Source organism: Petaurus breviceps, unplaced genomic scaffold, assembly GCF_028583685.1.
Source record: "Petaurus breviceps papuanus isolate PSGF00001 unplaced genomic scaffold, PetGlider_PUasm1.0 175, whole genome shotgun sequence".
Classification (NCBI taxonomy): Eukaryota; Metazoa; Chordata; class Mammalia; order Diprotodontia; family Petauridae; genus Petaurus; species Petaurus breviceps.
The window spans coordinates 31,868,538-31,890,013 of NW_027185764.1; the positions used below are offsets into that span (position 1 = coordinate 31,868,538).

At 38.2% G+C, this 21,476-nt stretch overlaps 1 protein-coding gene across 2 annotated transcripts in view; it reads right to left on the reverse strand.

Annotated features, from left to right (window-relative positions):
• The window catches only part of SSBP2 (single stranded DNA binding protein 2), a 423,889-nt gene that overhangs the window by 276,112 nt on the left and 126,301 nt on the right, over positions 1 to 21,476 (reverse strand). For both annotated transcript variants that reach the window (XM_069085038.1, XM_069085037.1), the window contains exon 2: positions 7,051 to 7,123. In XM_069085038.1, the coding sequence (XP_068941139.1) occupies positions 7,051 to 7,123 (73 nt within the window). The remainder of the gene's footprint in view (positions 1 to 7,050; positions 7,124 to 21,476) is intronic.

Here is a 21,476-nt window from a genome sequence, read left to right on the forward strand (position 1 = left end):
CTTTCTTTCTGCCACTGATCTCCTTGGGGTATGAACATTTCAGTCACTTCTTTGCCTAATTTCAGATTGATTTCAAAAATGTTTGAATGAAACTTGTCCGTTTTTTAAGCCCAATAACAACTTATTCCTTTTATTTGGTACTTGTTTCTTTCTCATAAAAATTTTATGTGAGGAAGAATGCTTGTTTGAACTCTTTTTTTCTTTGGCTCCCCAAAAATGGGATTTAAAGTTTGAGATCTAGGTTAGCATTTCTTAAATTTAATGATTTTACCCAAGATTGATTAAGTACACTAAAATTTTACCCTATGTCAATGGTAAATGGTAAAATATTACTTAAAAATAAAACGTAGTAAGACTCAATTTTTGCCTTAACTTTAAAGATTAAATAACTAAAAATTAGTCAAGTTACAAGAAGGAGAATGTGCCCCAAGATCTTCGAGACCACCAAGAGGCAGAGGGCAATTAAAGAGGATCATTATTGTAGATTACAGAGAAATTGAACAAATTCCTTCCATCAGTCATTACTACAGAGATGGGGAAATTCCTATCCCAAGGGCTCTTAAAAAAAATTAACAGGAACTCAGAGGGTGGCCTTAACTAAGACTGAAGTCTTTAAGGAAGAAGTTAGGGAATAGATTGAAAAACTTAAGTGCCATTAAATTGCCAGAAACTGGTGGGATTTTTCAAGGTTGTGAAGTAAATAAAATGCAAACCAGTGGGGATGCTGATGAAGATATGTAATTTGCTGTTATAAACCAAAATTATCCATGAAGATTGGGAAGTTGTACATGTGATAAGCATTTTTTAAAAAGAGATGAGGAAATCTAAGGAATTACTGAACTTAATTTGAAGGAAATTAACTGCAACATCTAAAAAGGCTTGTATTAAGCCTAATAAATATGGACGATGGCCAATCAATGTATGTTATAAAAACATAAAAATGTCAAGTTTGAATTTTTTAAAGCTAATCCCTTCAATAATTAGCCTACTTATGCCACCTCTACCTGAAAATTTAAAACTAATCAATATTTAGCTTTTCTTTTTTTTTTTTTTTTGGAGGGGAGAGGGAGGGGCAATTGGGGTTAAGTGACTTGCTGAGGCTGAATTTGAACACAGGTCCTCCTGACTCTAGTACCAGTGCTCTATTCACTGTGCCACCTAGCCACCCCAATATATGGCTTTTCAAAGATATTTATAAGTATTCCACAAAAATGAGGTAAAACATCTGAAGTGATTTTGTTTAAAGATTTTTAAAGAATAAAATGGCCAAGTTATATGTAAATTGTGGTATGTTCTACATCTCTTTCAATGGCAAAAACTCAAAGAGTAAAACAAATTTCTTTGTCAATCTTATATTCTTTTCAACCTTGCCATTTTTCATTCTCCTCAGGGTCAGGAAAGCCTAGGTTCAAGTCCTGCCTCTGGCAGCCTCTGGCAGCCTCTGGCTGTGTGACCACAGGCAAGTAACTTAACCTCTTAATGTCCTGGGCAACAATCCAAGACTATAAATTAGTATCAGACATGGTCGTACAAGCCTATATTCCCTCACAGTGGGGGAGGCTTGGGCTAAAGCTGGTGCGTCCTCTGAGTTCAGGACTTCTGAGCTGCAACAGGACTGAAGCTAAGTGTCCACACTAAGTTCTGAATATGAGAATCCCCCAGGATTGGCGAGGTAGGGGTAGGAGTGGGGAGTGGGGGGAATACACTGCCTATAAGAGGCAAACAGGGGCAGGTCAGAAAAACGGAGCAGGTTAAAGCTTCTGTGCCAATCAGTACTGGGTTCTGGCCATGACTAGCCACTGTACTTCCAGTGTGGGGGGGGGGGGGGGGGGGGGCGGAGGGGGCGGGAAGAGAGGGAGGAGGGAGAGGGAAAAAGAGAGAGACAAAGACACAGACACAGAGAGAGAGACTCCTGACCCACCCTTCCCAACAAAAAACCATGAAATGCAGAGAAGGTGAAGATCTGCAGTAGAACTGGAAACTCTTAGTGAGGATTCTTTCTCCACCAGTATTTGCTCATACAACTATTTGTTTATCTGATTTATTTAGAAGCAGCTCACTTTTCCACTTATTAAAACTAAGAAAAGGGATCTCAAAGAAGTCTTAACAGTTATGATCATTTGCAGCAGCATAAGACTTAAATGTTTTTCATGTATTTAAGCTCACTGAATAATAGAATCTGACTTTTGGAAGGAATTTCAGAGGTAATCTAGAGCTGCCCCCCGCCAGACTAAGAATGCCCCCAGAATGTAAGCAACAAGTTGTTGTAGGCTCTTTCTTTTCACTTTTACAAAGCTCTCATAGTTAGGAAGTTCTTACAGAGTGGAATTGGCATCTTTCTAACTTCCACCCAATGCTCAAAGTTTAGCCCTCTGGAAAAACCAAGCAAGTCTAATTTTTCTTGAATCCCACAGCCCTTCAACCACTTGAAGAAAGGACTCATAGCCATCCTTCCTTGCCCCCTACCTCTCCTCCCCACTGAATCGTCTCTTCTCTAGCCTAAATATTTCTGGTTCCTTCAAATTATCTTCCTATGGCAGATCTCAGGATTCCTCCATCTAGGTCACTTTCTAGTTTATAAATATACTTACTAAAAGTTTGAATTTTTTTCATTTCTCTACTTCTGCAACAGTAGTATCAAACTCATGGCCTGCAGAACGCTGGCGTACAGCCTGAACCATATGAAAATTTAACTGGAAAATATTTAACAAACAGTAAATAAAATACCATACAACACAGGTAATGTTAATTTGTTTTTCTAAGTCAACTTATAGCCCACAGGGATGCACTTCTGTTTGAGTCTGACACTACTGTTTCACAGCTCCCCTCACATATTGCATCCCTGTTCTCCACTCACAGTCACCAAGCCCTCATCACCATTCATCTGGACTATTGCAATAGCATTCTTATAGGTCTCCCTGCCTCAGGACTCTACCCACTCCAATCCATCCTTCACACAAGTGTCAAAGTGATTTCCCTAAAGGTATGACTATGTCACTCTCCTATCCAAAAAACTTAAGTTCCCTAACACCTCTCAAAGTTGTAAACTGAAGGATAGAGACAGGAATACCAAAAAAGGGTATCAAGGGCTGTTGGGGTCTGGACCTTGCTTATAAACACCCAGAAGACAGAAAGGCAGCATGAATGAGGTATATCTAGACAGGAACTTATGAGTAAAGGACCTTGGAACTTTATTTTTCTCCCAACCCACTATGAGTTAGCATTGCAAAGTGGCAGCCAAAAACAAACAAAATGGTTCTTATGCTGCATTAATAGAAATAAGATTCTAGTATAGGACAGGCAGGCATTCAGATAGATTTGTTGCTGGAATCACTGGAAGGAGTATCCATATTGATGAGATTACAGATCTGTCAAGGACTCTGGTCATACTATATGAAGAGTACAGTATTTAGTTTGGAATAACATTCTATGAGCAAACCTGACAAAATGTAATGTACTTAGAAAAAGGAGACCAGAATGGCAAGAAAACAAGAAACTGTGATATGAAGAACATAAAGAATTTCCTAACAATTGGCAGCCATCTCAAACTAGAATGAGTTCCCAAGAAGCTTTCTCATAGAAGCAGGACAACCAGTTGTCTGGGATGTGGTAACATGGGGGGCTGTGCAGGGACAGGTTTGCTTACATGACTCCTAAAGTTCCCGGAACTTTAAGAATATACGAATCTAGTCCAGGGGACAGGAGGGACCAGCAACCTTTTCAAAGTCACATGTGGCCTTTGAGGTCCTTGGGAGCAGTCTTTTGACTGAGTCTAAGTTTTACAGAACAAATCCTTTTAATGGTATTTGTTCTGTAAAGTTTGAATTCAGTCAAAGGGTTGCAACTTGAGGACCTAGAGGGCCACATGTGGCCTTAAGGGTGCAGGTTCCCCACCCCTGGTCTAGTCATTCATAACTGGCTACCTTTCTTCTCTTCCTAAGGGAAAGGAATGGCTTGCCTTCTTAACTATCACTACTACCCACATTCCCCAATTGGTATTTTTCCCACCTAGTGGAAAACATAACAATCTCACAGCTTTGCCTCTCCTGGCATTGAAGCAAGTATATAGTTCTTTTGAGAATTAAGACTCTAACTTTTTGAGGTAATGGGAAAAGTGGTAAAAGTTAAAAAACTCTCTTCTATCTACCTGACAACTCCCCTCAAACTTTAAAAAAAAAATTTTCTCCACTTAAGTTCCATAGGGGAAAAAACAAAAGCACACAGAAGTGATAATGGTGAATGTTTGGGTACACAAAAGCCCAAAGTAAGATTCATCTATATTTTGGAAGAAATCCCAGACTTAGCCTATAATGGGCATTTTGTAACAGGAGCTGAGGTAGGAGTCTGTGCAGAAAGTTGGAAATGAGGTGAGTGCTATGTTGTTTATACTTTCTGACTCTCTTATCTTACTACTAGATAATACTCCAAAGAGTTTAAAGACAAAGGAAAGGGACTTACACATATAAAAAATATTTGTAACAGATTTTTGTGATGTAGCAACAAACCGTAAATGAAATGTGTATCCATTAACTGGGGAATGGCTAAAAACAAAACTAGAGGAATATGGTGTAATAATATTATTACTCTCCAAGAAATGGTAAAATAATTAGATTCAAAGAAACCTGAGAAACCGAGTGTGAACTGAGGCAGAGTGAAGGGAGTAGAATTAGAATGATTTATACAATTGGGCAGAGAAAAACAAGTTTGAAAGAATTCCAATCAATGCAGTGATCAATCCCAACTCTGGAAGCTATGGTGAAGCCTGCCTCCCATCTCTGGGCAGAATGGTGATGCATTATTAGAAGTGTGGAAGGAGACATACATTTTCATACATGGACAATGTATTGATTTGTTTTGCTTGTCTGACTATACTTATTGATTATAAGGGAGAGCTTCTTTCTAGGGGGGCTAGAGAGCCTGGTGCGTAGTGAGAGTGACTCAAATAAAAGTAGACAAATAAAACTATCAATGAAACAAAAAACAAGAGAGCAGAAAGAAGTTCATATAATCAGGATGTTATGTTAAATTTAATATATATAGCTTTAAAAACAGAACAGAAATAACAGGACTAAACAGAAATTTACAACTTCATACATGATTCTTTTTTCAGTTCTTTGTACACTGAAATGTTCATGTTTGTTGATACTTGCTAAGCTCATAACAAAAAACTAGAGGAGAATATGAAGGGTAGTTCAGCAATGGAGAGGGATAGGACAACAGCTATAAATATAGGGGAAAATGGTCACAAGTGAATAACTTTCCTTCCTTCACTTTATTTGCCAATTTTACTTACTCTTCTTTCTCTTTTACCACTGACACAACCACTACACAGGATGTCCGGAATTGGTCCCTGAAAGACGTTAAAACTAGGGACTGGAGGTAAGGGTTGATGGCAATTCTTGGCAGAAATGGTATCAGCAATTGCCAAGGGAAAAGGGGAACCAGAAGGCAGAGAAATTTCAAGTGGCAGCATAAGAGAGGGAAAGAATGTTCCTCCAGGAGCATAGGCAACTAAATGGCCATCCCATATTGGCATTCATTAAGTCAGGCGTGTGGAGATATAGGTACACATATACAGACAGTAATATATGCATATGTACTTGGAAAAGAGGGCTGATGAGAGGAGTTCACCACCACCATCCCCCATTCACACTGAGCAGTGAATGAGACAGAATGGGAGACTACTCTTGGCCTTTTGCTTACTTTTTCACAATTTCTCTTGAATCTTTCTTCTAAAGCACTTACAACTTAGGGAGCAGAGGGAAAGGGATTTCTCCCTTTCTTTCCCTCCCCCCACCCCCCCAGCAGCAGTTGACGATGACTTGCAGCAGAAAGACAGGGCAAATATTGGCACTCATCCTGGGATATGGAAAGGCAGCATTAGGACAACCAGTTAATCAATCAGCAAGTGTGTGCTAAGGGAAAGGGATACAAAGACAAAAGTGAAACCATTTCTGCCCTTAAGGAACAGGAGACAACCTGCTCCATCATTGGTAAAATAAGGGGGCTGGAATAAATTATCTATAAAACTCTCTGGTTATACATTACATCTTTTTTCTTTTGAAGAACATTACTTCTGTAGTCTCAAATAAAGGTGTGGAAATATTGCAAAATTTAAGGAACATAAAGGAGTTATCTTGGTTTAGGAAAAAAAACCCACAAAGTTAATTATACCTTGGGCAGAAGAAGGTTGCATTACAGTGATCCCAAGTGATGCCCTGAAATGGCAAAACTTGCTCTGGAATTCAGAAAGAGCTCCTGAAGTGGACCAAGTTAAAGCAAGGCTAGTAACAACCTCTGAATTAACCACCCCCCCAAAAAAAAAATCCTGAACTCTTCTACTCCCACAGTCTGTTCTTTGTACATGAAATGTTCATGTTTGTTGATACTTGCTAAGCTCATAACAAAAAACTAGAGGAGAATACAAAGGGTAGTTCAGTAATGGAGGGGGAAAGAATAACAGCTATAAATATAGGGGGAAATGGCCATCAGAATCAGTAGAAGAATTAGGAAAAACACAACTATTGTGGGAAAAACCTCAAATTAAGAGCTAGTCAGATAGGTGTAGGTAAGAAAAAGAGAAAGGCTCAAAAGGTGATAATTGAAATATTTCCTAACGAAAATATGAGAAAGGAATCAATTCTGTGTTATATCCATTTTAATGTCCAGAACAAACATTCTAAAATAATAGTTACTATCAAATAATCTGTGTTTCAGAAATATAACAGATTATTTTAAAGCAGCACTTTTGCCTTCTAGGTTGTATTTTGCTTAGGATAATATTAATATTGTTTTGCATTCCCTAAGGAAACACCAAATAGAAGGAGGGAAATATAGACTAAAAGTATGCTGAGTGAGTAATTTTGGATTTTAAAAAACTGCTTACACTGATAAGCCACAAAGTAAATACATGCCAATAACAGAGTTCACTATACAGCATGCAAGCACACATACACAAATGAATTACATAAAATTGCTTATTTTAAAACAGGCATTCATTAATTTAGACAATCTACCAAAATTGTAAGTCAAAAAAGACACAAAACATACCTCTGATAAAAATGTCTGAGCAGATTTCTGAGCTCCTACATGGAGCAGATATTCATATACATAGAGTGCTAACCTAGAAAATGAATAAAATATATTAATAATTGAAAAAGGTTTTAAAATTCAAACTCAAAGAAAACATTATTTTTCTTTTCAAAACCATTTCATTATAAAATGCAAAAGAAAAATCCTTTCCCATGCTTTATGAGGGCATTTAATATTTCCATCTTTCTCTCTATTCTCATTTCTGTACATATACACACACACAAAGCAGCTTTGAGTAGGGTCTAAAGAGCTGGCTCTGGAGCTGAGAAGAAGAGGGTTTAAGTTTTAGCCTGTGACATACAGTAGCTGGGTGATCCCAAATCAGCCACTTAACCTCTGACAGCCCCAGGTAACTCTCCAAACGTGTAAATTGCAGAGCAAGTACCTAACATCATTAGGAGAAGTTTCCTTCCTAAAGGGAACAATATCCCTACTAATAAAATCACACATATATTCACATGTTTCTGAGTACATACATAAAAACATTATATATATGGGCATATGGACATGCATATATATACATTTATATATGTACACACAAATAGATGTATCCATGTATACATTCATATTTGTAATACAGATTCATACACATTCATGAATATTCAGAAACTTCTTACAATTAAGATAATACGTGAAAAAAAGGAAAAGATGAGTCACTGTGGGCAAGAAAGGTCATGATCACAATTCAGGTTTGTTCACTCACTACCTTTGTCCTACCTTACACAGCATAATCTTACAATTACAAGTCTATGACCAATAATATGAATTCCCTTTCCTATATTCCAGGAAGTCTTCTTTTATAATACAAATAAATCATTCATTTGCATAAGAATTTGATTATTTCATGGAAACTTTCTAACAACTTTATCCCCTCCAATTTTTTTTCCTGCATGTTAATATAGCTTTAGCTCTTTCTACATGTGCATGCCAAAAATCTTAGCTCTGACTTATATAATGACCATATTTATATTTGTTCATCAACTTTTCATCAGTCTCTAGCTAACACTAACAGAAATTACTGAATTTTGAGGTACCTAAAAATATAACAAAAATGACATTAAGAAGATCTAGAGATAGTAGACTCACACTAAAGCATTTAGAATTTCTGTCTAAAATTTAAATATATATAAATATACATATATACACAGCCCTATTCTCACACATACACTCCATAACACATGCATTGAATATTAAGTATTCTTCCTATATACATAAAGTTTCCATTATCACGTGAACTCTTCATTTTTAAACTGCTCCATGTGATTTAATTTCAGTTGAGCTGTTAACAGAATATTATTCAAAACCCCAAATTAGTCTGTGGCAGTATTTTTAATGATATCTTGGACTGATGCCCAGATAGCACACAACAGTTCAGTTTCTGCTACTCTGTATTTACCAATATTGAACCAGGTTTCTAGTAAACAATACATTGTAACAATTCAGTATAGTCGTACTATTTTTCCTGCCAAATGAATTTTTTATTATTAAAGATGGATGACATTTCTGTCTGAAATACTCCACTTATAAATGAGTTGTCACACAAGTAGCAGAAAGAAAAGCTTTTCTCGTTCCTGATCATCTATCTCCTTGTCATGAAGTGAGGTCTTCTACAGCCGATCTGCACATTACTCTAACTAACCTCCTGAGAGAGAGTCCATCTGTCCGGTCAGGCAGCTCATGGTGAAGAGTGATCTGTCTGAGTACATTGATGCGCAGAGATAAAAACTCAAAACTGTTCCTCCTAAATTCTTTTTAAAGCATAGCATTACCTGGATGGCATTTTCTTCTAAGAGCAAAGGGAGTATTTCTGGATTCTTTTTATTACAATAATAACTAATAACAGCTAACATTCATACGGCACTTGAAATTTTGCAAAGTGCCATACAAATATTATAGGTGCTATGATTATAACCATTTTCCAAATGAGGAAACTGAAGCTGTAAGAGTCTTAAATGGCTTGCTCTCTGAGGCAGAATTTGAATTCAGTGTTCCTGTCTCCAAGTTAAACACTTTACCCACTGTGTTACCTCACTGCCCTGTAACAGACTCTTCCCTTCCACAATTCTCCATTTAAGAAACAAAAGGTATAATCCTAAATGTAATGTCAAGTGGTGTGTTTGGGTTTTTTTCTTCTCATTTGTTTGTTTAAAGCATCAGTCCCAATCCAAGCGTTGTGAATTTAAAAGGAACATTTAGCACATGGATATGCTTTTTAGGTTTTCATCTATGTCAAGGGTCATGTTGTGTTACTGTTACCAGGAATTAATCATTTGTATTTTTATAGTGCTTTAAGGTTAACAAAGCACTTTCTTCATAATATTGGATGTAAGTAATGCAACTATTACAATCTCCATTTTGTAGTGATTTAGTTGAATCTGAGGTTGACTGTCTTGCTTGATATCACATGCTAGTGGCTATCACTCAAAGCTAAGCCTTCTGACTCCAAGTACTGGGCTCTTTCTACTACACGTCCCTGCTTCTTAAGTTCTGGAAGGCCAACAACTGTGAATCATCTTCATTCTGGGACTCTCCTGAAAGGCAACACAGTGCAGTACATATAGGGCTGGTCCTGCACCAGGAATACCTGGGTATTGGGAAATGATGCCTCAGATATAATATATACACATTTCCATATGGATACACAAATGGCTGTCTATGTATACATTCATGTTTGTAACAGACTCACAGATAAACACATATAGTCAAAAACTTCTTGCAACGTACTAGCAGACTGGCGACCAAGTCTTTCCTAATTCTACTTCTACAACACTTTTCATCAGCACAAACACCCTTGTTAAGGCCCTCCCTCATTACTTCTTCCAGGACTACTGCAACAGCCTCTTTATGGTCTCCCCAACTCTCTCCAGTTCATTTTCCATACAGGTGCCAGGAGAATATTCCAGACCACGCTCAGGAAACTTCAGTAGCTCCCTTGACTCCTGTGACATTTCAAGTCCTCTCAGGCTTATTTACATCACTCTCATCTATATATACAATGTCTATGCACTCCCTCACTCAGGAGAGAGTCTGTCTTTCATCCCCAGGTTTTATACTGAATGTCACTCACGGCTAGAAGGCACAGCTCCTCGACCTGTGCCTCTCACCAGACCCTGGCTTTCTTCTTTCAAAGGCTAGTGCCTACATCCAAAAGTTCCTTCATACTTATTTTGTATGTATTTATAAGTATGCATGCTGTTTCTTTAAAAGCTTGGCTCAAACACCATCTGACAGAATGGAAGCTTTTATTTTTGGAGGGGGGAGGGCAGGGCAATTGGGGTTAAGTGACTTGCCCAAGGTCACATGGTTAGTAAGTGTTAAATGTCTGAGGCTGGATTTGAACTCAGGTCCTCCTGACTCCAGGGACAGTGCTCTATTCACTGCGCCACCTAGCCGCCCCTAGAAGCTTTTTTAGAGCAGTGACTATTTCGGTTTCTCCTCTTTATCTCTAGCACTATGCCTGGCACCAGCAGTCACTAAGTGCTTGATGATTAATGAATTTTCTATCTTCTCAATGCTCCATCCAATATTGGTTTTACATAGCAGAGGAAGTATTAGTAGAGGAAGTTTCTGCACAAGAAAGTCCTTCTAATAATAAAGACATAGCTCAGGTTCCTCACGCCATGCTTCCCATCCCACAGGGCCTCATAAACAATCAGATAGACAGAAGTCTTTCTAATCTCTTCCTTTTCACATTTTTCTTGTATTTTCTTGTTTCCACCCTGAGATCTCAAAAGTAGCATTCTGCTAAATCATTGACTAAAACAGGGTTTATTCAGTGGCTCAGTGGATAAAGTACTGGGTCTGGAGTCAAGAAGACGTGAACTGAAAACCTGCCTCAGACATTTATTAGCTATGTGACCCTAAGCAAGTCACTTGACCTCTTTTTGCCTTAATTCACTGGAGAAAGAAATGTCAAACCATTCCACTATCTCTGTCAAAAAAACCACCATGGACAGTATGGTCCATGAGGTCATGATGACTCAGAAATGACTGAACAAAACCTTAAATCTCTTATTATTAATATTCCTTCCCATTATCAGATAATAGGAAATTGTAACTTCATTAGAAAAATATGTGAGCATCTGAGTAAAGAAGCCACCTAATCTTTTTCTTTCACTCTTCTTAAAACTAAACATCTCATATTTTAACAGAACTTCAAAATATTTATTCTTATCTTTATAAGAGACATATTAATGTTATTTAATCCAAATATTTTTCATAACATTTCATTTAAAAATTATTATTTTTCCAACTCTAAACTAAACAGATTCTACTTTTAATGTGCTGACACATAAAAATTTCCTAAATTTTGGGACTGGGAGTGAAGAAACACATAAAATCTACAAATAATTCACTGCATCAACTTTAGTCAGCCTCAATTTCTCTAGTCTCAATTTCTTCTATAGAATGAATCCAGAGATACCTACTTCTTTCTACTCTCAAAGATGTGAAAATTGATTAGATCACATCTGTAAAGTACTTGGAATTTCTTCAAATAAAAGCATGAGAACATAAATAGAATTTATTATCGCAAATAAAAAGTTATTCTATGCAAATAAAATTCCACAATTTTCATCTAGACTTGATGAAGTAATTATGTTGATACTGAAGATGAAAAGGCAATCTTGGCAATTTCTAATTCCTTTTTAAACTGCCTTTTCAGTTAGACCTTAAAAATATTAATTCATTTCACTACTAGAATCAGTGAAATTCATGTTATCCCATGTAATACCAAAAGAGAGAAACCAAACCCTGATCTTTAAAAACATCTAGAACTAGAGAGAAACTGTTTATCAACAAAACTGATAAGATGAGTCACACCATTCACCTCCTGTCAGAGAGGTGAGAGACTTAAAATCCAGAATGAAATATGTATTTTTGGACAAGGCTAATGTGGAAATTTGTTTCCATGAATCATCTGTGTTTTGTTGTATTTTTTTAAACTTTTACAAATTGTTCAATGAGGAGAAAGAAAATAAAAGATTAAAAAATAAGTATTTTTAAAGAGAAGGAAGCTACTAGCATTATGTACAAATTTAGAAGCTCCCTGTTATCATGCACTCTACCAATAAAATTAAAAGTTGTTTGTATAGGTAATCAAACTTCAGATTAAAAAATAGACTAAATAAGATTCATTTTGAAGGCTACTATCAGAAAGCTTCTTGAAACTAGCTGAAGCTTACTGTCTGTATTTGTTGTATCCTAAGTTCACTTGATTTCTCTAATTCACCTTCAATGCTCTGTCCCTAGATCAAGGTGCAGAATATAGGGGATGCTCTCACAGCTTCATCAGTCACTAAAGTTATTTCTATCTACACATCCTTGCCTCCTCCCTTGAAAGGAGACAACCTAGTCCAACCAAATATATAAATGGCAAGTGGTATTATTATCATTAAGAATAATCTAGTCTCATTATTTGTATATTCAGAGGAAAGTGAGCTCTGCTTAGCCTTGCCTATTCTGGTATCTTTGCAAGAGTCTCCTGATCCCTTTTGTCCTGCAACCACCTAGGGTCACTTAGAATCAACTTGTGGTTCTGGGTACAGTCAGATTCTAAGGATAGTAGGTATCAGGCTTCATTCCTCAAGACTAGAACAAACAATGAGACAGGTGTCTTTTTGTATGTTTACCAAAATCCAATTTGCATACCATTTAAAAACCCCGTAATGAGATAAACTGAATGAGGGATCCTCTATTTCTCAAAATCCCAGACTAAGAAGGCAGGTATATTTCATTGGATCTTCTCAATAATCCTATGAGATAAATAGTAAAAAATAATAGTGTTTATTTTTATAGATGGGGGGGAAGGCTCAGAAAGAAAAAAAACTGATACAGAGAAGTTCTTTATTTTATTACTAAGGCATTTCCTTCTACTCTCTCTTCTACCACCCATCCAAGTATAAAAAGATTTATCATTACTATAATTTGAAAGGAATATGCAAGTTCATTACACAAAACAAACATTTTAGATTAATTCATATTTTTATTAACTAAAGTTTAAGAATAAAATATATAGGAGTAAACTAGGTGGTGCAGTGAATAGAGCACCAGCCCTTTAGTCAGGAGGACCTGGGTTCAAATCCAGCTTCAGACACCTGATACATACTAGCTCTGTGACCTTGGGCAAGTCACTTAACCCCAACTGCCCTGCTTTCCCCCCTCCAAAAATGTTTTTTTTTAAAGAATAATATATTTAGTCTACTCTTTTTGGAAAGCTACAAATACCTTACATTATCAAATACATCATTGTTCCACCCCTAAAGACAGAACAGACTCAATAGACTGTAATATAAGACAAAATAATTTGACCCTAAAAACTTTGGGTTAGCTTTAATTAAAAAAAACTCTAAAGGTTTCACTTAAATCATTTGCTATAACACAACCTGCTTGACCACTGATAAATATAACATTTTCACCTCGAATAATCAGGAGGATTCTATGAATTAGAAAATAGGATGAATTTATAAAATTGTCATGGGCCTTCCCAAATGTATTTAGGACAAAGTAACACAGGTTTTTAAAAAAATAAAGTAGAGGTAGAATTAGCATAGAATAATGGGGCAGCTAGGTGGTGCAGTGGATAAGGGAATAGACTGCTGGACCTAGACTCATCTTGCTGAGTTCATGTCTGGTCTTGGAACTTCCTAGCTGTGTGATTCTGGGCAAATCACAGGGTTCTGTTTGCCTCAGTTTCCTCATCTATAAAATGAGCTGCAGAAGGAAATGGCAACCCACTCCAGTATCTCTGCCAAGAAAACCCCAAATGGGGTCACAGTGCCAGACACAACAGAAAATGACTGAACAACAACAATTCACCAAGAATTATTGTTGTTATTTCCCTTTAAAACATCCTAATTATTGAGCTAATAAATTCTTTCTAGAGAAAATTACTCTAAAATTGACATAACTTTAAGGTTCTCAAAAAGCAAGTTAACCTTAGATGAATATATAATCAATTTAAAGTTGCTTGGTGGTAGATGCACTTATTTGTGGGAAATAAACTTGTTGCAAAAATGTCCATCTTCCCAAACAGGTATATATCAGGATCATTGAAGCATCTAATCTAATCTTAAAAAAAAAAAGACCACTATGTCCAGCAGCTAATAAATCTCAGTTTCTAATCCCAGTTTTACCACTTAACACCTATGTTGAGACTAAGTAGACAGATCACTGCACTTCCCTGGCTCTCAATTTCAATAAAATGTACAATTCAATACCTTTTGGAATGAGTCAACCTTACTCTCATTGGATTTGGCTTAAGGAGGGAATAACATACATACTCAATTCACTATCTTACCCTACAGGAAAGTAGGAGGAAGGGAATAAGAGGGGGAGATGACAGAAGGGAGGGCAGAATGGGGGAGAGGATAGTCAGAAGCAAACACTTTTGAAAATGGACAGGGTCCAAGGAGAAAATAGAATAAATGGGGGATGGGTTAGGATGGAGGGAAATATAGTCTTTCACAATATGACTACTATGGAAATGTTTTGCATAACTACACACCTATAACCTATATTGAATTGCTTATCTTCTCAATGGGGGTGGGTGAGGAATGAAAAAAGCAGAAGAATATGGAACTCAAAGTTTTAAAAACAAATGTCAAAAATTTGTTTTTACATGCAACTGAGAAATAAGATATACAGGTAATGGGGTATAGAAATCCATCTTGCCCTACAAGAAAGTAAGGGGGAAATAGACTGGGATAGAAGAGAGGGCAGACTGGGGGAAGGAGTATTCAGTATTCCTGCCATCTTGGGGTGGGGATAGGGGAGAGATGGGTAGAAATTTGGAACTCAGAGTCTTGTGGAAATGAATACTGAAAACTAAAAATAAATAAATAAATAAATACAGTTTAATACACCGTTTAAAGTACCTTCTACACATAAGCCCCTCAGCTAGGCACTGGGGATATAAAGATAAAACTGAAAACTAATCTTTGCCCTTGAGGAATTTACATTCTACTGGACTAGACTGGGTTAGATAACAATCTCACAAAGGTCATTACAACTCTAAAATTTCAAGATTCAGTGATCTGGAAGCCATATCAAACATCACCTTGTATCAACAATAAAGTCCTAGAACATAAATAGTTCATGAGCATTAAAACTTTGCTCTCTTCACTTCAGCTCCATTGGAGTGAATTTGCCACAATCCAACTTGACTCAATGAGAAGAAGGCATGACACATGGAAGCACACACAAAAGCAGAGTGAGGCATAAGAAATGCTATAAAGATATGTTAAGACATAAGCAAAATGGCAGTATTTTTTCCTAGCAGAAGAGAGAATAAGACAGACCAACTCCATGGTATGACAATCAGAAATGAGATTTTAACTGAAAAAAACTCACAGCATAATACTGCATCGCATAATACAGCAAAAAGTTCTAAAATTCCAACCACTGTACAGTATGAATAAAGGATCATACAAGGCACAAGAACAAGCAGAAAGCAAACAGCAATAGTGACTAAAGCCTAAATGATGCTGACCATTTATATCAGAAGCTACAAGGGCAATACCAGATTTAACCTTCTCGTCTAAGCTACATCAAAGCCCAGACTTTTGTCCCAGGATCTAATCTCCCATATTCAGCCAGAGACTTGTCATTTCTGACTCAGGAAATCTCAAAGACTACAAAAATTCCCAAAGGCACTGATACTACTATAGAGAGACCAATGCGCTTTTTGCTAGTCAGAATGCAGCACAACAGATGACTGATTTTGTGGCTGGCAGTTATATAAATATAAATGTATATGTATGCATCCATATATATACATGGATGTATATATACACACACATATATTAAGTCTGAATTATGCAAGTACATATACATATAAAAACACACATACATACACATATATGGTTTTCAAAAAATCTTAGTGAATTATTAAGGAATTAAAATTTTAAATTGCAAGATTTTGGGGGACATTGTGTATGTATGCATACTTATTTAGCTACATGTGTGTATGTGTACATATATGTGATAAAAAATTTTTAAATAACTTGAAAAGGGGATTTGATTTTTTTTTTGTCTTTTTGTTCTCCTTAACTTTATGTGCATGCCAAACAGGGATCTCAGAAATGAGGGAAGCCTTGTTTCAGCATCCCTTATTCAGATCCTGGTGATTTTAGGACAGAGGGCGAACCCTAAATAAGCTTCAAAGATTCAGACACACACAGAATGTAGCAAGAAATAAAAGGAATTTTCTAGCCCTAAGTAAGACGGTTGTCTGGGACCAAGGACATCAAATCCAAACCAGGAATAAAATAGTCAAATAATGTGTAATGTGCCTGGGATATTTTGCTGCTATTTCTGGCTACTGGTAGGGTATGACTGCTCAAAGTCCTTGACTATGCACTAAAAGAGGCCAGTTAGGTGGCACAGGGATTAGAGAGAAGGACCTAGAGTCAGAAGACCTGAGTTCAAACCTAGCCTTAGGTATTTACTACTAGCTGAATGAATCTGGACAAGTCACATTTAACCGTGTTTGCCTCAGTTCCTCATCTGTAAAATGAGCTGAAGAAGAAAAGGGCAAAACACACCAGTATCTCTGCCAAGAAACCTCACATGGGGTCACAAAGAATCAGACACAACTGGGCAATAATAACAACCGCCACCACCACCATTGAAGGAGCAACACCTTTCCCTAACCAGAAGAGATCCCAGAGAATAAGAGATGATCCTGAGGAGGGTAAACAGCTCATCAGTGTTAGAGGTATAAGTTACCCCGGCCACATGGGCTCCTATACATTCACTTTCATACGTGTTCCATGGATGCATATCCACTCTGTGAGTGTTCCTTGATTACACATGTTCTCTACAAGTATGCCTTCCTGTCATTCATGACATGGTAGCCTATGGCAATGCACATGAGGGAATCTTTTCTTGTCACTTTATTTCTGGTGGTCAAACATGCCTAAATCTATTGTTTTTAATGTGTCCTCTTGTTAGCAGAAAGCTTATAAATATTGGCAGGGGGTTATGAGCTACAGTTTGGAAAACGTGCTAATCACAGAGTGCCTTGAACACAGGCTAGCTTTTCAAGATGTCCCAGGGTGTCCCTTCAAAGGGAAGGCTCACCAGACCTATGGAAAAGCAACGTGCTAACAGAGCTGTGGAAATAGTTGGACTTTCAACTGTCAATTTTTGCCACTAATGATCAGTAAAAATAAGGCACTGGCAGAAAGTAGGATGATCGAGGCAGAAGAATTGGATAGAGGCTGTCAGACCTCTGGTGAGGGGACATAAACCTAAGGCTATGCAGGATTACTGGGGAAAAGTAGAGGAGAGTCACTGGTCAGGCTGGCAGGACCCAGGGACTTCCTAAGATTCAAAGAACAAGAGAAATCAGACTCCTGAGGTTCCACAAATCTTAGCCAGGGTTTTCCCAAGTAAGGAAAAGGAGGAAATCTGGCTTTGGGAGAGGCCCTGGAATTGCCAGGCCACATAATGGCAGTGATCAGAGAAATGGAATCTACCACAGGATTAAAAGTTAGGAGGACTCCTGGGCTACTACTGTATAGACATTAAAGAGAAAAGGTAGGAATCTGGGTAAGGGAAGTCAGCTAACATAGCTGACACAGCACATAGAGTACTGGGCCTGGAATCAAGAAGTCCTCAGTTCAAATCTTAACTCAGACACTGACCAGTATATGACCCTGCCTCAGTTTCCTCATCTGGAAAATGGGGATAGTAAGAGAACCTACCTTCTAGAGTTACTATGAGAATAAAATGAAATTTTATTTGTAAAGTACTTTGCAAATCTTAAATCGCTAAAGAAATGCTAGGTATTATTATTATTCCAGCTTAGAAAAACAAGGGGATCTATCTTTCCTTTTCTTCCTTTCTTCCCATAAATTCTTTTTACTTACTTTCCCTCTCTTCTTTCCTTCCTTTAACTAAATATTCTTTTATTTCTTCACTTTTTCTTTTTCTACTACTTCCCCTTTCTTTCCTCCTTGCTCATCATTTCCCATTCTCCTCTCCTTTTTTAATTCTCTGTCCCCTCTTCCCCTCCCTTATCATGCCTTGGCCTCCACTTTGCAAAGGAGAAGCTAAAATATGGTCTTAATAGCCTTATCACATATATTAATCCTTTCATTCAATTCAACAAGTACTTATTGAACACCTACAATATAGCCAGCACTGTGTTAGCACACAGAAAGTGTAATTCAATAACATTCCCTTCCCCTTCTCAAGAAGTTTATAAGCTAGTTAGGGGGAAAAAAGAGACCTTTTCTTTTGTCAGAACACAAAAGAAAACAGGACACTAACCAAATCTCAATAAAATGGGAAGGAAATAAATGCTATAAGCAGGATTGAAGTTAACATTTTTCACACCTTAGGCAAGCTTGATAAAATAGAATAAGGGTAAACAGTATGAAAAGTTTCCTCAAATTAACTTTAAAAGATAAATTCTGCGGTGGGACTTGAGGGTACATTGAGGCCACTCACCTACTGGAGGGAAGAAAGTAGAGGAGAGTCCATCTGAAGTGTGGCAACCTGGGGACAAAGTGTGAGCCACCTGGAAACCTTCAGTTTTAACTAATTATCTTTGCCAACTAGGTGCTAAGGATCAGTTGTTCCTAAGCTGTTAAAGGAATACAAGGGCTGTTAGCACATTCCAGAGTTCCATGAACTGAGAAGTCCTGGTCATCCTGTCTAGAAAGAGTGCTGATTCTAAGTGATGAACGAGACCTTGAATAGTCAAGAGAAAATTGTGGGAAGAGGGACTGCTTATGTTGGATCTTAAAGGATGAGCACAGTTTGGATAAGCAGACTGGAGAGGGGAGTAAATTCTAGGCAGATTCATGTAATAACATGAGCAAATGCTACAGAGAAAGGAATGGGGTCTATTTGAGGGAAATTGAAGAGATCAGAGTAGAGGGTTTGTAACTAGGCAGGGAATAATCAAAGAAAAGGCTGAATGGGTAGGGATGATCTTGAGTCTCAGGCAGAAGAATGTAAACTATCTCACAAGCAGCGCAGAGCAATGAAAGTTTCTGAGTGCTTCTTCGGGAAGATGAGTCTAACGGCAGAATGTACTTACTGTGGGATGGAGGCGGGGTAAAGACTGGAAGCAGGAAAGCCAAGTAGAGAGCTAATCTGCTCTCAAGTTATCTATATATACCACCAGCAGTACCATAAGCAGTTATCTCTGATATTAACAACAGTAATAAGGGGAAATAACCGAAACAATCTAAAGGCCAAATACTCCAGGAGAATAAACTTCTAGTTTAAATTAAGACAACAAAAAGGTGGGGAAAGGGTGAGGGGAGGTTCTACAACATTGAAACTGTCATTGAAACCTGAATGTGTAATGGAGAGATCACCCCAGGAGAATCTGATCTTAGAGCATGTGCAATAATAGATGTTCTGACTACCACTAATCTATGCAGCTGCTTGGTGAGCCTGCTTCCAGAAAGTGGTGATGGGAAAGGTATTCTCTGACTTTTTCCTATTGGCTTACTACATCTTGACCAAAAGCCTTTTAACTGGCTGCTAAGTCAGAACTGAGTGTGTGCATTTAGAAAGCGAGCGTGAAAAAGGCTCCAACGGAGCTTCTTTCCTTTCCCTGGTAACTTTGTCCTGCCACTGGAGGGAGAGACAGTTCTCGGTAGTGATGTGCTACCGACTGCCTTATCTCCCCACCAAGGAAGCCCTCATGTGGCTGCAGAGTGTTGCTGTTACTTTTGTCTCTAGGTGTAGCATTCATTTTTGATCTTAGGTGAAGGAAAATCAGGGACAGAACAGAACTCCTAGAGCTTCAAAAAGTTGGAAGAGTCACCAAAAGTCCCCTCAGCATGGGCTGAGGTAGCAATAGTAGCCAAGGCCAGGGAGGAGTCTGTCCTGAGCAAGGAGCTGTCTGAGTCAGGGCAACAGTACCATGATCTGGCAGCCAAGTCAGGGTCTCTTCCAAGCCACATGTGAACTGAATGAGAATTCCTCAAAAAGGATTTAACAGGACCTGAAGTACACCTCCACCATACCACCCATCTATATGCCCCTACAATGGCAGGGGGTGGGGGTGGACACATTATTTTACAGCAACCACCTGGAGTGCATTCTCCCCAGGGACTTATTACATATGTAGAGGAGAGAGTGGGGCCCTGGATTAGAGAAGACATTTATACTGGTCCTTGTTATATATTCTCAATAAACATTTCTTTGTAAAAATAAATTAATATTAAGAAGTTGATATTTTGGAGGGGCAGAGTCAAGATGGTGGAGTAGAAGCATGACCTCCCAGAGGCTCTGGCTTCCACCTTCCCCAATCAATGTAAAAAGGGAACTCTGAACAAACTCTGGAGCTGCAGAACCCACAAAATGACACAGAGAAGCTAACCTCCTGCTTTTTGCCCCAGGGTGGGTCTAACCAGCCTCCAGCCAGAGGGCCTCCAGATCACCAGCAGCTGTGGCTGTTTCCAGAATTATCAACACATAGATATATAGACAAAGTGAGAGGTCTGCAGTCTGGACTTTGGGACCCAGTAAATGGGAGTGTGAGGCTTTTACCCCCAGGGCGAGAAGCTGCTGAGCCACAAGCACAGCCAGCCAGCGTCACATGGCAGCTTCAGCTCCTAGCCTACAGAGTGTATGGGGATCAAGAGACCAGTCTGAGGAGTAATCGCTCTTGCTTTAACCTGCTTGGATCTGGATTGCAGTCTAGGGTGGAGGTCTTGGGGTGTGTGTCCAGCTTGCCAGAGCATGTGGAAGCCTCATAGAGGGCACCCATCTAATACCTCCAGCAACTGAGAACACCCCAGCGTTTAAGACGAAAGATCCCCTTTCTGGTGGCAGAGTCCTGCTGTGGCAAAAAGCCCAGGGAAGTAACTGACGGGCAACATGACCAGGCAAAGGAAACAAAGCAGACAGAAGATTCCAACATTAGACTCCTATTGTGGAGACAAAAAGGAGCAAAGCATGGAACAGGAGGAAGACAGTGAAGTCAGAACTCCTGCACCAAAAGCTTCAAAGGAAAATACAAGCTGGTTACAGGACATAGAGGACCTTAAGAAGCAGATAAGAGAAGTGGAGGAAAAATAGGGAAGAGAAATGAAAACGATGCAAGAAAATTACGAAATGAGAGTCAACAACCTGACTGAGGAAAATCACACCTTAAAAAATAGACTAACTCAAATGGCAAAAGAGGCTCAAAAAGGCAACGAGGAGAAGAATACCTTAAAAAGCTGAATTTGCCAGATGGAAAAAGAATCTCGAAAGCTCACTGAGGAGAATCATTCCTTCAGAATTAGATTGGAGCAAATGGAAGCTAATGACTTTATGAGAAATCAAGATGCTGTTAAACAGATCCAAACAAATGAAAGAATAGAAGGTAATGTGAAATATCTCATGGGAAAAACCACTGACCTGGAAAATAGATC